This window comes from Bos indicus, chromosome 19 (genome assembly GCF_029378745.1).
Source record: "Bos indicus isolate NIAB-ARS_2022 breed Sahiwal x Tharparkar chromosome 19, NIAB-ARS_B.indTharparkar_mat_pri_1.0, whole genome shotgun sequence".
NCBI lineage: Eukaryota > Metazoa > Chordata > Mammalia > Artiodactyla > Bovidae > Bos > Bos indicus.
The window spans coordinates 9,680,467-9,700,893 of NC_091778.1; the positions used below are offsets into that span (position 1 = coordinate 9,680,467).

Genomic DNA, 20,427 nt, shown 5'->3' on the forward strand with positions numbered 1-20,427 from the left:
TGGTGAATTGTTTCCTGTTGGGCCTCATTTTAAACAAAATAACATTGTATCCAAAGACCCTGGGAGACACTTGCCAACTCTGACCCTGTGTGGCAAAGGCTTGTACGTGCCCCTCACGATGGGTCTCACCTCCAGCCTTACGTGTCTACAGTGGCCTGAGCTGAGCTGCATAGGCTGGAACACCGACCTGGTATTTGGTGTTTGGTAATAAATTACATGGGCTTCCCTGATGGCTCAGACTGCACAGTGCAGGAGACCTGGGTTCGATCCCTGGGTAGGGAAGATCACCTGGAGGAGGGCATGGCAACCCACTCCATTATTCTTGCTTGGAAAATCCCATGGACAGAGGAGCCCTGTGGGCTACAGTCCATGGGGTCACAAAGGGTCAGACACAACTGAGTGACTGAGCACAGAGAGCATAGTAAATTACATAGCATCGTAAAGATTGTGATAGCTGATTCTGTGGTCATCCTTGCCCTCTGTTTTACTGGAGATTGAGAGCAGGGAGTGGCCTTTTCCATTCCTTCCCCAAGGAATCTTCCAGATCTCACGGGAGCTGGGATGTAGGTGTGCAGTGCCCGCAGCAGCCCTCCGCTGCTCCTTAAAAGATGGTTGGAGGTCAGGGAGAAGAGCGTCCTGAGAGATTTTCTGTCCACCTGGGATTTCTGGGGCCCAGAGTAGACACAGAAGCTTTAAAAGGGAGCATCTGTATGTGTACTCATGACAGGAAGCACTGATTATCATACTACTAAAACAGCTGTTCTGATTTTCGTGTTCCTGGTTGGTGTACACAGGCTTGTGTTAGGCCAGGCTCATAACTCTGGGGAGGATAGTGTCTTGGTCAGTTGAGCTGTTGGGAAGATCCCCTGGAAGAGGGCATGGCAACCCGCTCCAGTATTTGGGCTTCCCTAGTGGCTCAGACAGTAAAGAACCTGTCTGCAATGCAGGAGACCTGGGTTCGATCCCTGGGTTGGGAAGATCCCCTGGAGAAGGAAATGGCAAGCCACTCCAGTATTGTTGCCTGGAGAATCCCATGGACAGAGGGGTCTGGCAGGCTGCAGTCCATAAGGTCACACAGAGCTGGACACGACTGAAGCGACTTAGCACACACATAGACTGGGAGGCTTACAAACAACAGAAATGTGTTTCTCATAATACTGAAGGCTGCAGGTCCATGATCAGGGCGTCAGCATGGTCAGGTTTTTGGTGAAGGCCCTCTTCTGGTTTGCAAATGGATGTCTTATTGTGTCCTCCCAGGGCAGAGAGTGCAAGGAAGCAGGCTGCCTCGTGTTACATAAGGGCACTGATCCCATTCATGAGGCCTCCACCCTCGTGATCCAAAAGTCTCCCAAAGGCCCCACCTCCTAACACCATCCCGCTGGGGTGGGATTTCAATACATGAATGTGGGGGAACACAAACATTGAGTCCATGAAGTTCTCCAGGCAAGAGTACTGGAGTGGGTTGCCATTCCCTTCTCCAGGGGATCTTCCCGACCCAAGGACTGAACCTGGGTCTCCTGCATCATAGGCAGATTCTTTACCGTCTGAGCCACCATGGACTGAGGAGGCTGGTGGGCTGTATAGCCCATGGGGTTGCAAAGAGCCGGACACAACTGAGCAACTAACAGGTTCACTTCCACTAAACATTGAGCCCATAGCAGAGATTTGGGTTGTGACCCGAAAGGGTCCCAACATGCAGTCTCACCACCTTAGGCTGCAGGTGCAAACCTTGAGGCTTGGCGGGGAGAAGGGGCTTCCCAGGAGGACACATATATTTGATGCAGAGTCAGGACTGGGATCCGGGTCTGTGGCCTCCCCATCAGGTTGCCTGTGCTCCTGCGTGCAGCCGCTGAGGCTTCATTTCATCCAGGGCGGGGTGCCATCCCATCCGTGGGTCTGTATGTCAAAGCGCAGCTTACCCAGTGGGGTCACAGATGGGGCAGCATGCTGAACCCTGTTGGGGGCGGGAGGAGAAGAAAGAGAGGGCAGGAGGGTGGCGAGAGGCACTCAGGATGCTGAGCAGTGGTTGGCTGCCAAAATTCTTCAGTGCAGCTTGTCTAGCAAAGCCGGCCTCCAGCCGAGTAAATACAGCAGATAGCTGACGGGCTGACAGCAGGCATCAAACAGTCTTAAACTGCACCAAATCCGCAGCGCTTTTGAAGCCACAGTAGAAAAAGGATGCCTGCGCAGAACAGAGGCCTGAGACTTTTAATCGTTTCTTCCAGGCCTCAGGATGTCCTGATGAGGTATTAGAGGAAGTAATTCAGGAAGAAAAGGACAAATAACCGCCTCCGTCTGGAGGCCGACCCGAGGGCTGGCCACTCCATCGAGGAAAGGGCGAGTGTGGCCCCGCGGTCATCTGCTGTCCCCGTCCCCCGCCCGCCCTCCTCCCGCCGGGAGCCCTGGGCTCTGACCCTTGTAAATAACAGACACGTAAATTTCCTGTTTGCTTCCGGGCAGATGTAAACCACATGTGCCCGCCGCATGGGGGTGAAATCATTAACTTTTCCTCACTGTTGGAAGGGTGCGCTGTACAAATTAGAAATCATTTCCTCAAGCTGGAGGCCTTACCCAGGGATCCATTCCCTGCCCTCCTCCCAGGAGCCTGGTCACCACCGCAGGACATCAAAGAAAGGGAACGGAACTCAACTTCTCCTCTCTGTCTTTTTTCCTTCCTTTCTCCTCTAGGGTTTGGCTTTGTCACTTTTGAGAATGAAGACGTTGTGGAGAAAGTCTGTGAGATTCATTTCCATGAAATCAATAATAAAATGGTAAGTTGGCGGGAAGGAAATCTAAAAAGGAGGGGATATAGATGTGTATGTATAACTCATTCATTTTGCTGTACAGCAGAAACTAATATACTGTTGTAAAGCAGTTATACCTCAATAAAAATCAATGAAAAAATGGTAAGTTGGTAGGGGTTACATTGAAATGCCTCCCCTTCCCCCATATACACCTCTTATCCTACAGACTGCTGCAGCCTGGTCATGCTAGAAGGTGCGCTGGGTGGGCGCAGGGACCACACTAAGAGTTCAGTTCTGTGAACAGCAGGAGTTGACAAAGTTTTTCTGTAAAGGATCAAATAGGATATATTTTCTGCTTTGCAGGCCGTACAACTGACTATCCAGCTACAAACCGTCTAGAGACAATATATACAGGAATAAGCAGGGCTGTGTTTAATAAAGCTTTGTTTGTGACTTCCCTGGAGGTTCAGACAGTAAAACGTCTGTCTACAATGTCTAAGCTTTGTTTAAGGACACTAAAATTGAAATCTTGTAATTTTCACATCACAAATGTTTATTGATTAAGTGATTGACATTTAAAAATGTAAAAACTGGGAACTTCCTTGGCGGTCCAGTGGTTAAGACTTTGCCTTCCAGTGTACGGGGTGTGGGTTCAGTCCCTGGTCCGGGAGCTAAGATTCCACATGCCTCCAAAAAACAAAACATAAAACAGAAGCAATATTGTAACAAATTCAATAAAGACTTTAAAAATGGTTCACATTAAAAAAAAAAAATTCTTAAAAATGTAAAAACCATTCCTGACTCTGGGCCTCTACAGAAGTGGCTGGGGGACTCAGATTTGACCTGCAAGTTTAAATTTGCCAACACCTGGTCTTGGTATGCATCTGCTGTTTAGCTTGGTTTTTGAGAGCTCTATCTTAGATATGAAGTATATTGCCCAAATTATCTATCTCTTCAGGCCCTGCTGGGTAATTAACATTCTCTCCTTCTGATCAGCTAGTGTTACCCTCATGATCGGTTGTTTTGGCCTCCTTTTGGCCTTCTAAAGTCCCTTTTCCTAGAGGACACGCTCGACTAGAAGCGTGTTGGATCATTGAAGTTTGGGTAGCAGACCGACCGCCCAGAGAAGTGGCCACCAGAGGGCGCCATACCATGTGCAGCTCAGGCATGACAGCTTGGAAGTCTAAACGCCTTTCTTCCAATTGAGTAGGTGGGTGAGAACCCCCTTCCTGTTGGCTCCAGAAAGATGGCAGCCCAGCAGGTGTTTCTAGAGCCGTCAGCAGGTCCTGAGAGCCAGAACATTTAGAGCCAGCAGCACCTCCAGCCCCAAGAAAAGAGGGAGGGCGCGTATGTGTTCACTCACAGCTGTAACTTTGATATTCTCTTTCTTTAGTCAAAACATTCCTTGCTTCTGAAACATGCATTCAGATACACATTGTATATTGGTCTGATATGTGTTCACCAACTTTAAATTCAATAATAGAGCTTTTAGTGTGGATAAGATCAAAGCAATCTGCTTAGCATGTGGTTGCTACAGGCCTGATTCAATATTTGACTTGCTAATTTTTTCCCAGGGCACTAAAATAATATTGTTCGTATTGTTCCTAACAGTCATATGCATCTGAAATGAAAATACTGTTTCTTTGCATCCTGTGGGTTGGAGGCATCAGCTCAGGCATTGAAATGGTACCGGGCGGATGGGAGTAGAGAAATAACCGAGTTCCCCTCACGGGCTCCCACCCCCTCCAGCTGATCTCTCTCGGTAGGTCAGTACTTGCTGGTTTTTTTTAAACTAGAGAGACGAGGCTTAAAAAGAAAGCTGCTTCTAGTGCCCGGAGGCCTTGTCTCTCTAGCCAGGCCAGCTATGGCCAGACTCCACTGAGGCCTGCCTGGGCACTGGGGGATGGGGAAGGGCCGCCCAAGGCACTGGCAGCCTCCAGTCCTGTGCTGCCAGGACTTCACGGTTCGTCGGGAAGGCCCTATGTCGCCTGGCAAGAGGCCTCGCGGTGCTGCCGCAAATGCATATGTGCAACCCTTCACCGTTGACTGGCTTGGCGACAAGCCTGAGACGCGGGCGGAAAGGGCTTCCTTCTCCCCACTGTTCTGTGGGGAGACAGAGGCCCAGGGGATATGCCCCTGGGCCCCCTGGGCCCCCTGGGTAGGGAAGGTGCACAGGCCTTGGGGTATTGGCTACCAGGCAAGCTGTGCAGGCGATTATTTGGCTTGGAGGTGGGGAGGTCCCCCCAGATGACACGGGGGACAATCAGAAACTAGAGCTTCACCCCCGGGTAACCTGCAGCCGTTTGTAGCCATTGTCCCTCATCTGTCACGTTTGCCCCTTTCTTTCGCACCAAGGTGGAAGCCGACGGTGGCAGGTGCTGGTAATGGCGTGCAGAGTGTGAGGTCTCTGTTTTCTTTGGAATCTGGGGCTGGTTTTAAGAGAAGAAGCAAGAATGGAAATAGGCAAGAGGCATGAATCGGGGGCAGACAGGTCAGGATCACAGAAGCCAAGGGAGGCATCACTGTAGGTGCCCAGCGCAGACCCACCAGGTCCAGGCCCGAAGGGGGAACTTAGAGGTGCTGGACAGGGCAGCATTAGGTCACCTGGCTGAGCTCCAGGGTAACAGGAGGGCCTGTGCAGGGTTGATCCCACGAGCAAAAGCTCCAGGTTGGGCTTGATAAACATTAGCTCTTGCTGTGGTCCACAGTGCCATCAATGAAAGGACTTCTCCAGCAAGCTCCTGTCCTCGGAAGAAGGGTGGAATTTAAAGCACATTGGGAGAGGATTCCACAGCCTGAATTGCTTTGGGTTCTGTGATACTGGTGTCTACTTCTAAGACTCAGAGAAAAAGGAAATGAATTTAAACTGTGCTGTGGACAGAATTCAAATGAGAGATCAGAAAGACTCTGAGAGCTTAGAGACTGCCAAGCAGAAACAGGGGCGGCGGTGAGAATGTATGTAGGAGTGTTTTGTAAACTAGACTGTGCTCCAGCCCTGTGAAGACAGATCTCCTGGACGCCTCGCGGGGACAGAGTGCTGGGGGCCTCCCCCACACCCCCGAGCTCCTGCAGCTACCGCTGTCTCCTGTCCACAGGGAGGAGAGAACTCACCGTGCTGAGTCACAAACACAGGACTGGAATCCAGCTCTTCTTATTCTTAATCTGGCACTCCTGTGCCTGGCACTCAGTGGGCCCTGTATACATGATCGTGGAATGAAGAAAAGGTTAGGTGAGGGACCCCATGACAGTAAGGCATATCGTCATTCCCACAGCCATTTCCCATCTGATTTGGTGGTTTAATCTCCTGGGCATTTAAAAAAAAAAAAAAAAAAAGATGAGAGTCCTTCTCTATGTCCAGGACAGCCAGCAGCTGATGTGGGGGCACGTGTTTCTACCTGCAGAGAAGCAGAGAGGCCGGACGGAACAAACTCTCCCGGATGCGCCCCCCCCCCAACCCTGGGGAGGTCAGGGTCATGGCAGGGGGATGGGCAGAGCCATGCCTGGCGCCCCCGCACGAGACCCCAGGGATCACTGGTATTTGGGGAAGCCAACGCCACCATCTCCTGAGTGCTTGCATTATGGATGTCGTTTGATCCTCACCCACACCTGGTGAAGGTGCTAATTATTATTGTTTAAAATTTCTTCCTTTTAATTGGAGGCTAATTACTTTACAGGGTTGTAGTGGGTTTTGCCATACACTGACATGAGTCAGCCATGGGCGTATGCTTGACTGATAAGCAAGGTGAGGCAGAGAGAGGAGTCAGGCAGCTTGCTCGGAGCCACGTGGCCAGAAGTGGCTACAGCAGGTTCCAGGCCCGAGTCCGGAGCTCCCATCTGTACCCAGTAGGCCGCTCCTCTCGTGGCTGAAGGGAACCTGGAGGGGCATCACCTAGCTGGGCACCAGCCTTCCAGGGCCGCTGACCACCCCTCTCAGCAGCCACACAGCAGCCCAGGTGGTTCCAAGTTCTCCTGCCGGCACACAGAGGACGCGGGCTCACTCGGGGCCAGGCTCCCGACTGGGAAGAAGGGCCAAGCCTCTGAGGGGTCCCTGGGGGCCACAAGCCTCTTCCCCACTCCCCCTGCAACCCGAGCTCAGGGCCCGACCCACGAGACCTGGTCCTGGCGTCCGACCAGACACAGAACGGAGGGCAGACGTGGCTCCTCACGGTCAGCACGTGGGGCACGCGTGGGCCACCTGGGCACCGTCCGGAGGGGCGCCCCCCGGCCCCAGTGCCAGCCTGCCAGCAAGGTGCAGTAGTGATGCCCCCGTCCTGCCTGGCCCTGAGTAGTTACCAGTGCAGCCTCCAGGGCCTCCGACAGCCGCGGGAGGGAGGTGGGCACTGACAGAGACCGCCCTGGGCCTCCTTGCGGGCCTGGCTCAGCCCTCACCGCAGGAGTCGGGGGCAACGCCAGCTGCAGCGGGTGAGGACTCAGGGTCCAGCTAGAAATGTGCCAGGCAGGGGCACTTCGAGCCCTTCCCCGGCTCTGACCCGCTACAGGACATCAGTGCCCACCAGGCAGCTTACACTCACGCGGTGGTTGTTCCCCTGCACAGAGCGGACAGCAGAGCTCACTCAGGAAGGGACTTCCGCCGCCCATGGCTGTAAGGGCAGTGCTGCGATTTGAACCTGTGTCCTTCTGGCCCCAGCCCTGGGTTCTTCCCACTCGACGCTGCTGCCACCTTAGACAGACCTCATCATGGAAAAATCTGGACAGATTTGACTGGTGGATATAGGGCAAGGTTTTGTTTTATGCAGGGATTGCTATAGGATTCCGTTAAGCATCCTTTTCCTTGTTCCTTTAAGTGATCCGATGTATGTATTGTTAAGCAAGCTTGTCAGGAATGCAGAGTATCAGGCCCCGCCCCAGATGTGCCAAAACAGAATCTGCGTTTTGACAAATCCACAGTGATTTGTGTGCACATTAAAGTCTGAGTGCTCCGGAGAGGATCGTGGCTAACGAGATAATGTGGGGGTTTGGGTCATAAATCGTCCATCCAGTGTCATGAGGAAGGAACCCAGGAGTGAACACGGAGCCAGCTGAGTCTGGGGCTCTCTGCAGCACCCACCCTTGCATGGTCAGAGACCAGACCACCCGCAGACGCTCTCAGCATCCTCGCCTCCCCTCTGACTTGTGTCTCAGGGGGTTGACTGCAGGTGTGTGAGGCTCATCCACAGGGTGATGGTCTGGACCCTCCAGTGATGTCGAATGTCCTTGTCCCCAGGTTGGGACCTACTGGGTCATTCAGAAGCACCCAGGACTCCAAAACATGTGGTCCCAAGCCTGAAGTCTAGGCCCACCACTGGTTGCCCTGTGGTTGGCAAGTACCCCACCTGTATGCATCTGTTTCCTCCTCCCAAAGACGGTGATGGCAGCTGCCCTCAGCATCCTGTAGGAAATGCTGATTTAGTCCCTGACCCTGGGAGGTCTTGGCCTGCTCTTTCGTCTGGTGTATGAGCTGGTCGCCTTGAAGAAATCAGCCTTCCTGAAAACCCCCTTAGTAACTGTAACTTTCCACTTGGCCTAAACCAGGCACCAATCAATTTTTTGTCAAGGGCCAGATAGTAAATATTTTAAGCCTTAAAGGCTCTTCATCTCTGTCACAACGAATGACATGTTAATGATGGGCATGGCTGCTGCTGCTGCTGAGTCGCTTCAGTCGTGTCCGACTCTGTGTGACCCCATAGACGGCAGCCCACCAGGCTCCTCCGTCCATGGGATTTTCCAGGCAAGAGTACTGGAGTGGGGTGCCATTGCCTTCTCCGATGGGCATGGCTACGTTGAAGTTAAAACCTTATTTACAAAAATAAGTGGCATCTGGATTTGGCCTTGGACCGCAGTTTTCAACTCCTGGCCTCATCCGCTGTAGCTCAGAGCAGGTGGTCTGCTTATCTTAATGGACCCAAGAGGAGCTTCTCAGCCAGGCGGTCACCCAGGTCCTCTACTACTGAGGCAGCATTTTACTAGCTGGGGCGGGGGCCAGCAAGCAGATGCCGGGGTTTGGGGTTGCAGCCTGTGGAAAGTAGCAGTGCCTTCATTCTTAGGGGGCTCCGAGCACTGAGCAGGTGTGGAGGGAAGCATGGGGTGCTGTCCACCCAAGAGGCCTTCCCGGCGGTGGTGCCGTGAACTGCTCACTGCCGACACCCCACAGTGCGGTCACTGCCCGCTCCTGACGGTGACCTCGGGCAGGCTTCTGTGCTTCAGCTCCGTAAGACAGGCAGTGTGGCCCCTACCATGGAGACTGCTGGAATTAGGGCTTGCGGAGGCTTTTACCAGGCCATACATAGCACATTCTATCATCGTGAGAGGTCTTCTTACTGTCGTTATTCTTAGAATCATTGTATTGAACGAAGATGTAATCCTAAGGTAAGGCGGTCCTGGCCAGATGACAGGGCAGTGAGGCAGGTGTGCAGACCTGGGCAGGTCCGGGACCCAAGTCTCCAGGCCAGCAGGGGGTGAGGTGGGCACTCTTGATGCTCCAGCCGGCGGGGAGTCCTGAGAGGAGGGGGCCACACAGCCTGCAGAGCAGAAGGGGACCCCCAGATAGGGTTTTCTAGGTCCCAGGGAAGCTGACTCAGACGTTTCCATTGACTCATCCTTGGGGAGGTTACAAAAACCCCACTTCTAATGTCAGAGCCTGGTGTGATCTCAAGCCTGCCTCCTCCCATTGGGGCACATTTGGGGGGTTAACCCCCAGAACAGGAGCCTCTGAGTGGGAGTGGCTGGCGAGCCAGAGAGCAGGAGAGTCCTGAGTTGGCCACTCCGACCTGGGGCTACAGTTCGGGGTCAGGGAATCCGAGGAGGCCCCAGGCCGGGGTGGGCGCTGACCCTGCCAGGGTGCTGCAGAGACCCAGACCATCGCCTCCCTCCAGCTGCCCGCCCTCAGCCTGAGGACTGAGCTCCACTGGGAACCAGCCCCAGCATGAGGGGGAGGGAGAGGAGGGGCGGATGGAATTAACTGGGCTTCTGTGTTCACTACCCTATTTGCAGCATCGTCCTCACTCGTAAGCTAATTTTAGCTATCCATTCTGCTTCTGTTACCATTTATAAAATGAGAATGTCAAATGCAATATTAAACAAGCAGGATGAAGGCAAAAAAAAACAACAACAGGAAATGCCAGAGAGGCACTTAATAAATGAATCTTGTGTTTACGCTGGAGAGGGAGCGGTCCTCCCCCCAGCCCCCAACCCTCCAGCCCATCACGCATGCGCGCGACCCATCCGCACACGCTGTTTGTGCACCAGCTCTGTTCACGCGAGCAGAGGGCGCTCTGTGTCGAGGGAGGTGGGGGCGGCGGGGAGGGCCATGGTGGTTGGGTGGGAAATGTTCGTCCCTGTTTAGGCAGAAGTGATTTTTCCTGCAGGGAGGTGGCGTCCCGTTGCCTGAGTTCTGGCTCCTTTGCCCTTGATGTGTCCTCTGGGGAGGTCACTGAAGAGGGGCGGGGGAGCGCGGAGCAGCTTCTTGGTGTCTAGGTGCCCAGAGCCTCCGGCTTATCCGTGCGCGCTGGCCCCGCCTTCCTGCACACGCCACCCATGGGTGCAGGGGAGGGCCCGCAGCCTGGAGGAGGCTGCTCCCTTCCTTGGACTCTGCTCACCTGCTCTGCCCGGCTTCCCGGGGACGCGTGAGCCGACGCTCAAGCCGCGCTTTGCTTTGCTTTTCTTGAATTGAGAAATGAAGCTGGGCCCAGCCCCCGTCTCTGGCAGAGCACCCCCCCAACACACACACCAACGAGGATAAACACCTAGCTTGTGGCAGAATTGGGGCACGTGCTGGAGGCTGAGGTTTCTCTTCACTTTGAAATGCCCTTGCAGGTTCCCAGAAATGAGAAGAACAGCTGCTGCTGCCACCATCAGCTTTCTCCCCAAACAGTGCCGCCTGGGAGGCTGCCTTGGCGCACCTTGCTGATGAGAGTGGGAGGGCGGGCCTACCTGGCCAGCAGGTCGGGGAGGTCAGAGAGGAGGTCGGCAGTGACCAGCCGAGGACTCCAGGCCAGGGGGCGGGCGGTCACTTTCTCCTTCCCTCCTTGCCCGGCAGGCTTTGGGATTTTCATTTTAAGCAGAAATGTGAGCTGGCTTTGTCACCTTGAAGGGCTCACACCTGGGCTCCGTGTGGAGGACAGTCAGGTGTGAGCCAGCACCAGCTCCTACAGGATTAGCTGGTTTAATTTCTCAGCTCCCTGCAGCCCTGTGGCGTAGGCAGTTCCTCTGCTCCACAGATGAGAAGATCGAGGCACAGAGAAGTCAGACAGCTGGTCCCAGCTCAGAGCCAGCTGTGGAGCACTGACGAAGCCAGAACCCTTAGGCTAGACCTCAGGATGAGGCCGCCCACCCCCTAGATCTGGGCGAGCGGGTGGCTCTGGTGGACACTGGGGCTCGTGTCTCTGGGCAGAGTTAGAGACCAGTTCCTCTCCGCTCCTTGGCCAGACGCTGAGCCCCAACGAGGGAGAGCTGCTGCTGCTGCTGCTAAGTCGCTTCAGTCGTGTCCGACTCTGTGTGATCCCATAGATAAGCAGCCCACCAGGCTCCCCCGTCCTTGGGATTCTCCAGGCAAGAACACTGGAGTGGGTTGCCATTTCCTTCTCCGATGCATGAAAGTGAAAAGTGAAAGAGAAGTCGCTCAGTCGTGTCCTACTCTTAGCGATCCCATGGAATACAGCCTACCAGGCTCCTCCATCCATGGGATTTTCCAGGCAAGAGTACTGGAGTGGGGTGCCATTGCCTTCTCCAGCGAGGGAGAGCAGCCTCCTGAATTCATCTGTGTCCACGCCCAGCCCTGCCTGCTGAGTATGGGGTGCTGGTTTGTGACCACCTTCACTTCGCCGTCGCTGGTTTTAATAAAGCGCTGAGCAGAGGAAACAGTGGGTGAAATTAGTCCTGAAGTGCTGAGGGAATTAATTCTGGGGCCAGGATCGGGGATGGCTTTGGGGACAGAATAACTTCTGAATGGGCCTCGAGGGCTAGACAGAGGGAGGCAGGAAAGGGCTGAAGGTGGGGACAAGGGTTTTGAATCGGGGGACCTAGGATTGAATCGTGGCTGTGTCACTACGTGGCTTTGTGATGTTGGACAGATCCTTCCTCGAAGCCTGTTTCCTTTTCTACTATAACCACGGGGTTGTTGTTCAGTTGGTAAGTCACATCCGACTCTTTGTGACCCCATGGACTGCAGAATGCCAGGCTTCCCTGTCCTTCACCGTCTCCCAGAGTTTACTCAAACTCATGTGCATTGAGTCGGTGATGCCATCCAACCATCTCATCCTCTGTCTCCCCCTTGTCCTTCCGCCTTCAATCTTTCCCAGCATCAGGGTTTTCTGATGAGTCGGGGCTCTTCGCATGAAGTGGCCAAAGTATTGGAGCTTCAATATCGGTCCTTCCAATGAACATTCAGGGTTGATTTTCCTTTGGGATGGACTGGTTACCATGGGGTGAGTCAAGCCAACTTGTAGACGCAATGGGGAGTTGATTCATGATTAGTTGAGGACAGTGAGCTTTCGCAGAGGACATCTGTGTGCCAGACACTGTTTTATGTGTGTTACATATATGTATTATATATGTTTACACAAGCACACACACATACACAAGGATGTCATGACCGTGCCTCGAATATGGAAAGTGCTCAGAAAACTAAATGTTCCTTCCTCCCCAGACTAAATCCACTGGGGAGAGGTGGGGGGGGGGTCAAAATTCTGCATCCTGGGGACTCTCCACGCTCCTTGAGTGGCTCTGGGCCACGTAGACCAAGCACGTGTCCTTTGAAGGTAGATGCTTCTGCTGGCCTCCTTTACCTCCCAGGCTGGTCTTTCTATTTCAGTTTGAACAGTAACACCCACCTCCTTAAACCCCATCGGGGTGGGGGTCACCTATCGGTGGGGACCCCTTTGCCTTGGAGCAGGACAAGTCATCTGTACAAATGGACCTCTGGTGCCTGGCTGCATGCTGATCCCCGTCTGCAAGGGCAGTCCCTGGTGGAGATGTCAGGGAGAAAGGGCGGCGAGTACGTGCAGACCTCCCTTCCGCTCACCCTGGCCGGTCACCTGGCTGAGGGTCCTCCTGAGTTTGCAGAGGGCAGAAGAGCTGGCTCTGGTGAGGTGGGGTGCAGCAGGATTGCTAGACGCCCCGCCCTACTGTAGTCAAGGCCTGGGTCTCCCCGGGGCAGCTGCTGGGGCTTCCAGGGTGCATGTCTGCAGCCAGGCCCTCAGCTGGCGGACGCCCTGAAGCTGGGAGCAATGGCTGAATGGGGGCCCATGTCTTCATCTGCCACAACCACGTGTTCTCCAGCACATTCTGTGCTCTTAAGGCTGGCTCCGGGCACCGGGCACAAGGCGGGATTGTGGACTTGGCTCCCCTCCGAGGAGCTCACCCAGGCTTTGTCTTGTTCTGTGGGTTCCCGAAAGCCAGAGCCCCGTGAGGGCCACTCTCCTGGCGTGTCTGGAAAAGCCTGTGACTGGCAGAGACGGCGTAAGAGCAGCAGGCAGGGGGAGAAGGCTGAGCCAGGGATGCCGTGGTGGGTGCCTTGTGGGGTTTCAGGGGGCAGCTCAGCTCTCCTGCCTCACTGGAGACACGGGGGAGCTGCCTGCTCAAGCTGGGACCCCAGAATGCTTACACCTGAGGGTCTTCAGCCCTTCCACTCAGAGTGGAAGGTGGCGTCAGCGTGGGGCTTCAGAGGTGCAGGGCCAGCCCAGAGCCCACAGAGCCCTCTGGGGAGGGGGTGCAGCTTCTTGCCCGTGGCCAGGTGTCTTTTGCCGGGAGCTCCGCAGAAGGGTGGCGCCTGCGGCAGAAGCTACCAGCCGTCCCCCGGGTGCCTGGCTGCCCCGAGAGGCCCACCCACCGCTGTGGCCCTCCTCTGCCCTCCCGCCAGCCCGGCGGCCCAGGTCAGTCTCTGCGCAGCTGTGGACCTTCATCCTTTGAAGTCGACCCCTCTGTCCCTGGAGGGTAAGTCCTTGCTTATGTGACCCTTGCGGGGGAGGAAGCGGAGCTGCAGACACTGGCCCCTTCAGGCCGCACAGAGCGCCCTTGTGCTACAGGGCGAGCGAAGGCTGCGGGCACAGGGCTGGGTTTCCCCAGGCTGAGGCCCAGCCCTGGGGCACGTGCTGACTGGGGCCGTTTGTGTAGAGACCTTGGGAAGACAAAAGCCTTTTCATGTCTCAGACCTGGGCGTCCTCCTGGGGCTGCCCATCTCTTACAGAAGGTGCCTGGCGGGAGCTGGCCTTTGCGCGGGCTGCGGGCCGGTGGGGCGCAGGCGGCCGCTGAGAATGGCTGCAGGAAAGCCATCCCTGCTGCAGTCCCGGCGCTGTCTCCAAAGTCAGTGCCAAGTCGCGCCCCCCCGCCTGCCCGTCCCCCGAGAGAGGGTGGCACCGGGCCTGCTGCCCTGGTTGGGCCAGGACACTAGGTGGGCCTGGGTTCAAACCCCGTCTCCCCACTCATGGTTCTGCAGCGCCGGCGCCGTGTATGACGTCCTGGGCCTCAGCTTCCTGCTGTACAGCGTCCGTATGGCAGTACAGGGATCGTTGGATCCACTGGCAGAACAGGAACATGGAAGGCAGTTGGATACAAATACTTTCATAGATAGTAAATGTCCTGAGGTTGCTAACCGCGCTGTGCTCACATGAGAAAATATCTTTATGTTCAGGAGATGCAAAGTGTAATGTATGCAGCTTACTCTCAGATAGTTCAGGAAAAAATAACATGGTTAGCGACAAAGAGTGTGCAAATGATAAAGCAGAAGGCATGAAGTGTTCACAACAGATGACTGGAAAAGGGTGTGAAAGTGAAAGTTGCTCATTCGTGTCCAGCTCTTTGTGACCCCGTGGACATATATACAGTCCATGGAACTCTCCAGGCCAGAATACTGAAGTGGGTAGCCGTTCCCTTCTCCAGAGAATCTTCCCAACCCAGGGATCAAACCCAGGTCTCCCACTTTGCAGGCAGATTCTTTACCAGCTGAGCCACTAGGGAAGCCCAAGAATACTGGAGTGGGTAGCCTATCCCTTCTCCAGCGGATCTTCCCAACCCAGGAATCGAACCAGGGTCTCCTGCATTACAGGTGGATTCTTTACCAGCTGAGCTATCGGAAAAGGGTGTGCAGCGTCCTTTGTGCTGTCCTTTTGAAATTGTTTCAAAGTAGAGAGTTAGAAACAGTAGACCTCCTCGCTGAGTTGCTTTGGATCCAACGGGCAGAGGCAGAGGAGCAGCACAATAAGCAGCCCGTGCAGAGGGCTGGAGACCACGCATCAGGCTTGCAGCGGGCTCTGATTCACCCTCTGGACGGACGGCCGCCTCAGCTGTCCTGTCTTTGAAGACGGGCTTCCTTCTGAGCCCGTCACCGCAGGGCTGCAGGGAAGCCACACCGTCTCCTGCAAGGCGAGTTGGCCAAGCACAACAGCATGTTTGGAACTCTAAAGCAGACTCATGAAGTTCTGGGGGTCGGCACATCGCTGGCGTCTGGATCCCGGTGTGGGCTTACTTGCTGGCTTTGCCAGCCGTCAAAGTTCAAACGGGAGACCTCGTCTTCCTGGCATGAGCAGTCGGTCACAGGTGGCCTCCGAGGCTTCCTGCGAGCGCAGACCCACCTGGAATCCCCTGCGCCACCTCCTGCTGCACCCCCAGGCGCCGTTATCTAGTCGCCAGCTGAAGCAGCGGCAGTGCCAAGCGATGGTGAGAAGCTGCGGAGGTGGGGTCTGAGCTGTTAATTTGGGGAGACCCGAGACCCAAGCCTCAGAGGTGCTCCTTCCTCAGGCGGGGCCCCCCTCCCCAGGCCTGCCCAAGAGCAAGCACTTCGGGTGGGTGGTGGGAGCATTTACCATCAACGAGGGGCTCTTACCAGAGGGATGGCGCTGAAGGAACTGGAGATCTGATCCCCAGGAGAACCACTCCCATTTTGCCTCTGTGTATCCAGAGAGCCAGACGGGCATCTCCAGGACCGCCCTGGGAGGGGAGCTTCTGTGCCCTGCCTTGGGCCCCGTGGTGAAGGCAGCCCTCGGTGCCCACCGCCCCCAGCCAGCCAGTCGCCGTGGGTCCCACAGTCCTGTGTGCTCACTGCATGTTGCCCTCCCACACCGGATCCAGGCTGGCCCAGTGTAACCAGTAGCCGGTGATGGAAGTAGCCGTGACACCCAAGGTGGGGTTGTGGGAAGCCGGGTGGCTTCTGCGTGGTCCCTTGGGATGCTCATGGTTTTCGGACACTGTTGGGTCTCTGCCCCCATGCTGGGAGAAGCCCGCATGCCCTGGAGAAGCCATCGTGAACGGTGCCTGCCGAAGCAGTGTCCGCTGCCCGCCGTGGGAGGGAGAAAGGCCTCTTGGCCCTCCCCCGAGGCAGGCTTCCTCTGGCTGCCGCCCCAGCCACCGTCTGACCACAACTACACGATTGACCACAAGCAATAGCCCCGCTGGGTCCACTTTGCACTCAGAAGCCCAGGAAGGAAGATAAATTAGTGCTCAGAGCCACCACGTGTGGGGGGAGTTGGTCACTCGGCAGTTGAAAACTGGGACAGCATGCGGCCAGGTGACCACATGCATGGAGCTGCAGAGATGGGCAGGGTTCCCCCGTTGGGCTTCTGGCTTCAGTGCTCAAGCCACGTTCTCTGGTCTGCCCAGGACCCCGTGGGAAAATAGTGGGGATGGGTTGACTCAAATGTGCTCCAATTCAAGAAGCTACGGAGGCCAACAGGCCCAGAAGTGACAAGGTTGAGCGAAGAGTGTTGGCCTGTGTTGGGAGAACAGCGCAGTCAGGACCTGCTCCTTTCTCAGACTGACAGACAGTGGCCAGGGTGCTGCCTTATATGCCCTATGTGTCTCTGCACCCCTTCCGCCTGGCACTCACTGGGCACGCCGCACCCCTCAGCACTGTGGCATTAAGTGGTTGTATCTCCTTGACCCTAAGGAGCATGCAAGTCAGTCCCTGCTCTCGGAGGAACCAGGAAGTAGAGGCTGACCCTGATCCTTGGCCTGAACACGCAATCTGGTGGGAGACACGAGGCTTCTGCCAGTCTGGTGGGCGAAGGCCAGAGTAGCATCCTCAGCAAGCCCCTAGCCCACTGCAAGGACACAATCCAAGCAGACAGATCTATGCCCCTTTCCCCTTCTGTGTGCTTCCTCCATCCCAGATCATCAGAGGAGGTGGGGTGGGGGCCAGGCCCCCTGGGGCGACGGCTGCCTGTCCTGTCACTCAGGTCCCCGGGAGCCCTCACTGTTGACACGGCGGGCGGCAGGGGGTTGACAGAACCCAGGCAGCCAGTGCTGCCCGAAACGGGAGCGGACGAGACAAAGCAGAGCTCAGCGGAGCTGCCAGCCCCGTTCAGCGAGAGGAAGAGTAGGTGGGTTTGTTGAACATACTCCCATTACAGTCAGTTAGCCTTTATGTCTCCCAAATGAAAATTGTATAAACCTGAAATTTCGTTGATCAGGTTGCCTGGAAACAGGCAGCAGATTTTCATAAGACAGTGCGGTAGACTGTCACCGATAGGACTATTAGGAAGCGAGCCGCTTAGCGTGTTATCCCAGAGCCTGGTGTTTGCGTCACGTAATTATCTGTCTGCCTCTGCACAGCACACCTATCTCCCCAGGCCTGGGCAGGCACTTCCAGATGTGGCTTCTCAGCCTGCTTCTGAGGCCCAGGGGTGAGACCTGGACTCCAGGAGCACAGCGTCAACCCTGGGCTTTGGAGAGGCATCTGAAAGACCCGATTCTCGTGAATTTATTTCCTGCAAATCACCCCACCCCGCTGGCAAGAGTAATGCTTAAAGCAAAAAAAAAAAAAAACTGGGAGAATAAGGACTAATGGCAGCATGTACAAGGGAGGGACTTCCCTGGTGGTCTGGTGGTGAAGAATTTGCCCTCCAGTGCAGGGACGCGGGTTCGATTCTTGGTCTGGGAGCTAAGATTCCACACGCTGTGAGACAGCTAAACCCACACACCACGATGAAAGATCCTGTGTGCCGCCACTGACACCCAATGCCGCCAGTAAATTAATAATTTCTTTTTTAAAGAATGCACAATGGAAATGAAGCACAAAGTCATTCAAGACGAATTTGGTGTGATTTTGTTTTTTTTTTTAGTATTTTTCCCGTGGGTGATATATACACTTGGTTTTGTCCCCACCTCTTGCAGTTCAGGTGACCAACCATCCTGGTTCACCCAGGACTGAGGGTTTTCCAGTACCAGTGTATATTCCTATCAGCCTGCTTCTCCGTCTCTGCATAGCTTTCAGTCAGCTTGGGTGAGCCAAACGCAGCCTGACTCTCCGTTCTCGGAATGTTTGAATTTCCTTTTTAAAAAAATTATAATTAATGCTTGTGGTGAATAGCCTCATCCCTGTGGGATAAATCCCTGTACGTAGGATTACTGGTCACAGGGTGTGTACATCTGTGGCCTTTACTACTCATCAGGTTGCCCTCCAGAAAAATACCTGCCCGTTTCCACCCCTGTTCCCCATACTCTCAGGGACTCTGACACCAAATGACCCTTTCATCACAGTCAGTCTGGGTTGCAAAAGATGATGTCTCCTTCGGGAATGTATGCTCCCTTATTGGACTTTTGTGAGTTTCCTGTCCGTGTCCTTTACCCATCTCTCTTTGGGGATGCTCATTCCTCTTAATCTAGAAAAACTCTTTGTATTAAACATACCAGTCATGAATGTTGACTCATTTTGTCCATCTTTTAAAAACGAGTGGTTATCACCCTTTGAAGAGCAACAGTAATACTTATGATCCAGCATCTTTGAAGAAAGAGGAGTTAATATTTTAGGTGATTAAAGCTTCCCCTAGCCTTAAGCACAGAACTATTTTTTAATTGAAGTATTTGGAATGAGAATATCTCTAAAAGGGATAACTCGTGTAGGTCCTTCTGAAAACAAAGTGCATCACAGACCATTTTAACTTTTTCTTCATCTCTCAGTTGTGCCGTGAGCAATAGTAACTGTCTGTGTGGTAGTGACCCCTCAGCAGTTGTTGAGCAATGTGGAGTTTCGGCTCCTGTGCCATATGGCCCCAGACTGCCTTTTAGCAAAAGATAACCTGAGCCTTGTCTTTCCTGCATCACCATCAGGCTGCCGTGCTGTTCGTTTCTTCAGCCTTAAGCACCCCTGCCTTGCCCTACAACATTCTGCCTTCATCATCAATGGGACTGACTACCTTTTAGAGGTGCTTGTTACGTGTCTGTAAACTGAAAGCACATAAGCGCTGAGCAGGGGCCTGAAGAACACTACTGAAATAACGGTGTAGGAGCTTCAGCGGGCAACAGCTTCACTCCCTCCCTGGGGTTGGCATTACATACCATTAAGGTTGCTAAGTAAACGACTTCTGGATGTGAGCAGAACAGGATTAAGGCGTTTTGGAGGCAGAGGGGGAAACAGGAAAGATTAGCAACCACTTGAAGACATAGCTGCAAAGTAAATCCGTGTTTAATCTTATTACTTCTGGTGGGAGTGTGCTGGGGCAGGTTTTATGGAGATGGTGGCATCACTGACCTAGAAATTTTTAAAAATCCAACTTCCTGTCCCTCACCTACTGGGACATGGCTTATAAGTGGGTTTCACAAGCCTTTGGATGCTTGGTTTTCTCATCTATGATATGAAGCTAAGACTACTTCAGTTCAGTCACTCAGTCATGTCTGACTCTTTGCGAACCCCTGGACCACAGCACACCAGGCTTCCTTGTCCATCACCAACTCTCAGAGCTTACTCAAACTCATGTCCATTGAGTCGGTGATACCATCCAACCATCTCATCCTCTGTTGTCCGCTTCTCCTCCCACCTTCAATCTTTTCCCAGCATCAGGGTCTTTTCCAGTGAGTCAGTTCTTCACATCAGGTGGCCAAAGTATTGGAGTTTCAGCTTCAGCATCCATCCTTCCAGTGAATATTCAGGACTGATTTCCTTTAGGATGGACTGGTTGGATCTCCTCGCAGTCCCAGGGACTCTCAAGAGTCTTCTCCAACACCACAGTTCAAAAGCATCAATTCTTCTGTGCTCAGCTTTCTTAATAGTCCAACTCTCACATCCATACCTGACTACTGGGAGAACCAAAGCCTTGACTAGATGGACCTTTGTTGGCAAAGTAAGGTCTCTGCTTCTCAATATGCTGTCTAGGTTCGTCTTAACTAACCAGTCTATTTAGTGAGACACAGGATCAGATGGCCTGATATGAAGAGTCACTGACCTGATAGAGAAATGTGTAAATGTGTCAAGGGCCGCATAATGATGATGGATTATTACTGTTGCTGTTGTTACTATCCACAGATGCATCCAGCAGCCATTGCCAGTCTCTTTACCTCTCCTGCCTTCTGCACAGGTTTCAGTCTGAGGTCCAACCCACGCCTGTGCCTCTTCAGCTGACGTCCTAGCCTCCTCTCCAAACCCAATCTCATCCTTGTAGGTTTTTCTAAAGCAGGATTTGTACAAGTTGTGTGTTTTCTTCAATATTTGTTTTGCAGGCCATTTACTCGGCATGGCTATTTTTACAGTGAGTAAGGAGCGAGGCTAAAAATAACTTAGCTGGTAACCAGATCAGTTCTGCATTTGACATTTACATGGAATTCATTTGCATCTCATTTGTTCACTTTTTTGTTTAACAGGTAGAATGTAAGAAAGCTCAGCCGAAGGAAGTCATGTTCCCACCTGGGACGAGAGGCCGGGCCCGGGGACTGCCTTACACCATGGACGCTTTCATGCTTGGCATGGGGATGCTGGGTG

The 20,427-nt window shown here is 53.9% G+C and overlaps 1 protein-coding gene across 15 annotated transcripts in view; it reads left to right on the forward strand.

Moving 5' to 3' along the window:
• The window catches only part of MSI2 (musashi RNA binding protein 2), a 406,300-nt gene that overhangs the window by 327,238 nt on the left and 58,635 nt on the right, over window positions 1-20,427 (forward strand). For all 15 annotated transcript variants that reach the window (XR_011562222.1, XM_070774274.1, XM_070774272.1 and 12 more), the window contains 2 exons: window positions 2,689-2,771; window positions 20,310-20,424. Coding sequence is in view for 14 of the 15 variants with exons in the window: in XM_070774274.1 (XP_070630375.1) it covers window positions 2,689-2,771; window positions 20,310-20,424 (198 nt within the window). In the remaining variant the exon portion in view is untranslated. The remainder of the gene's footprint in view (window positions 1-2,688; window positions 2,772-20,309; window positions 20,425-20,427) is intronic.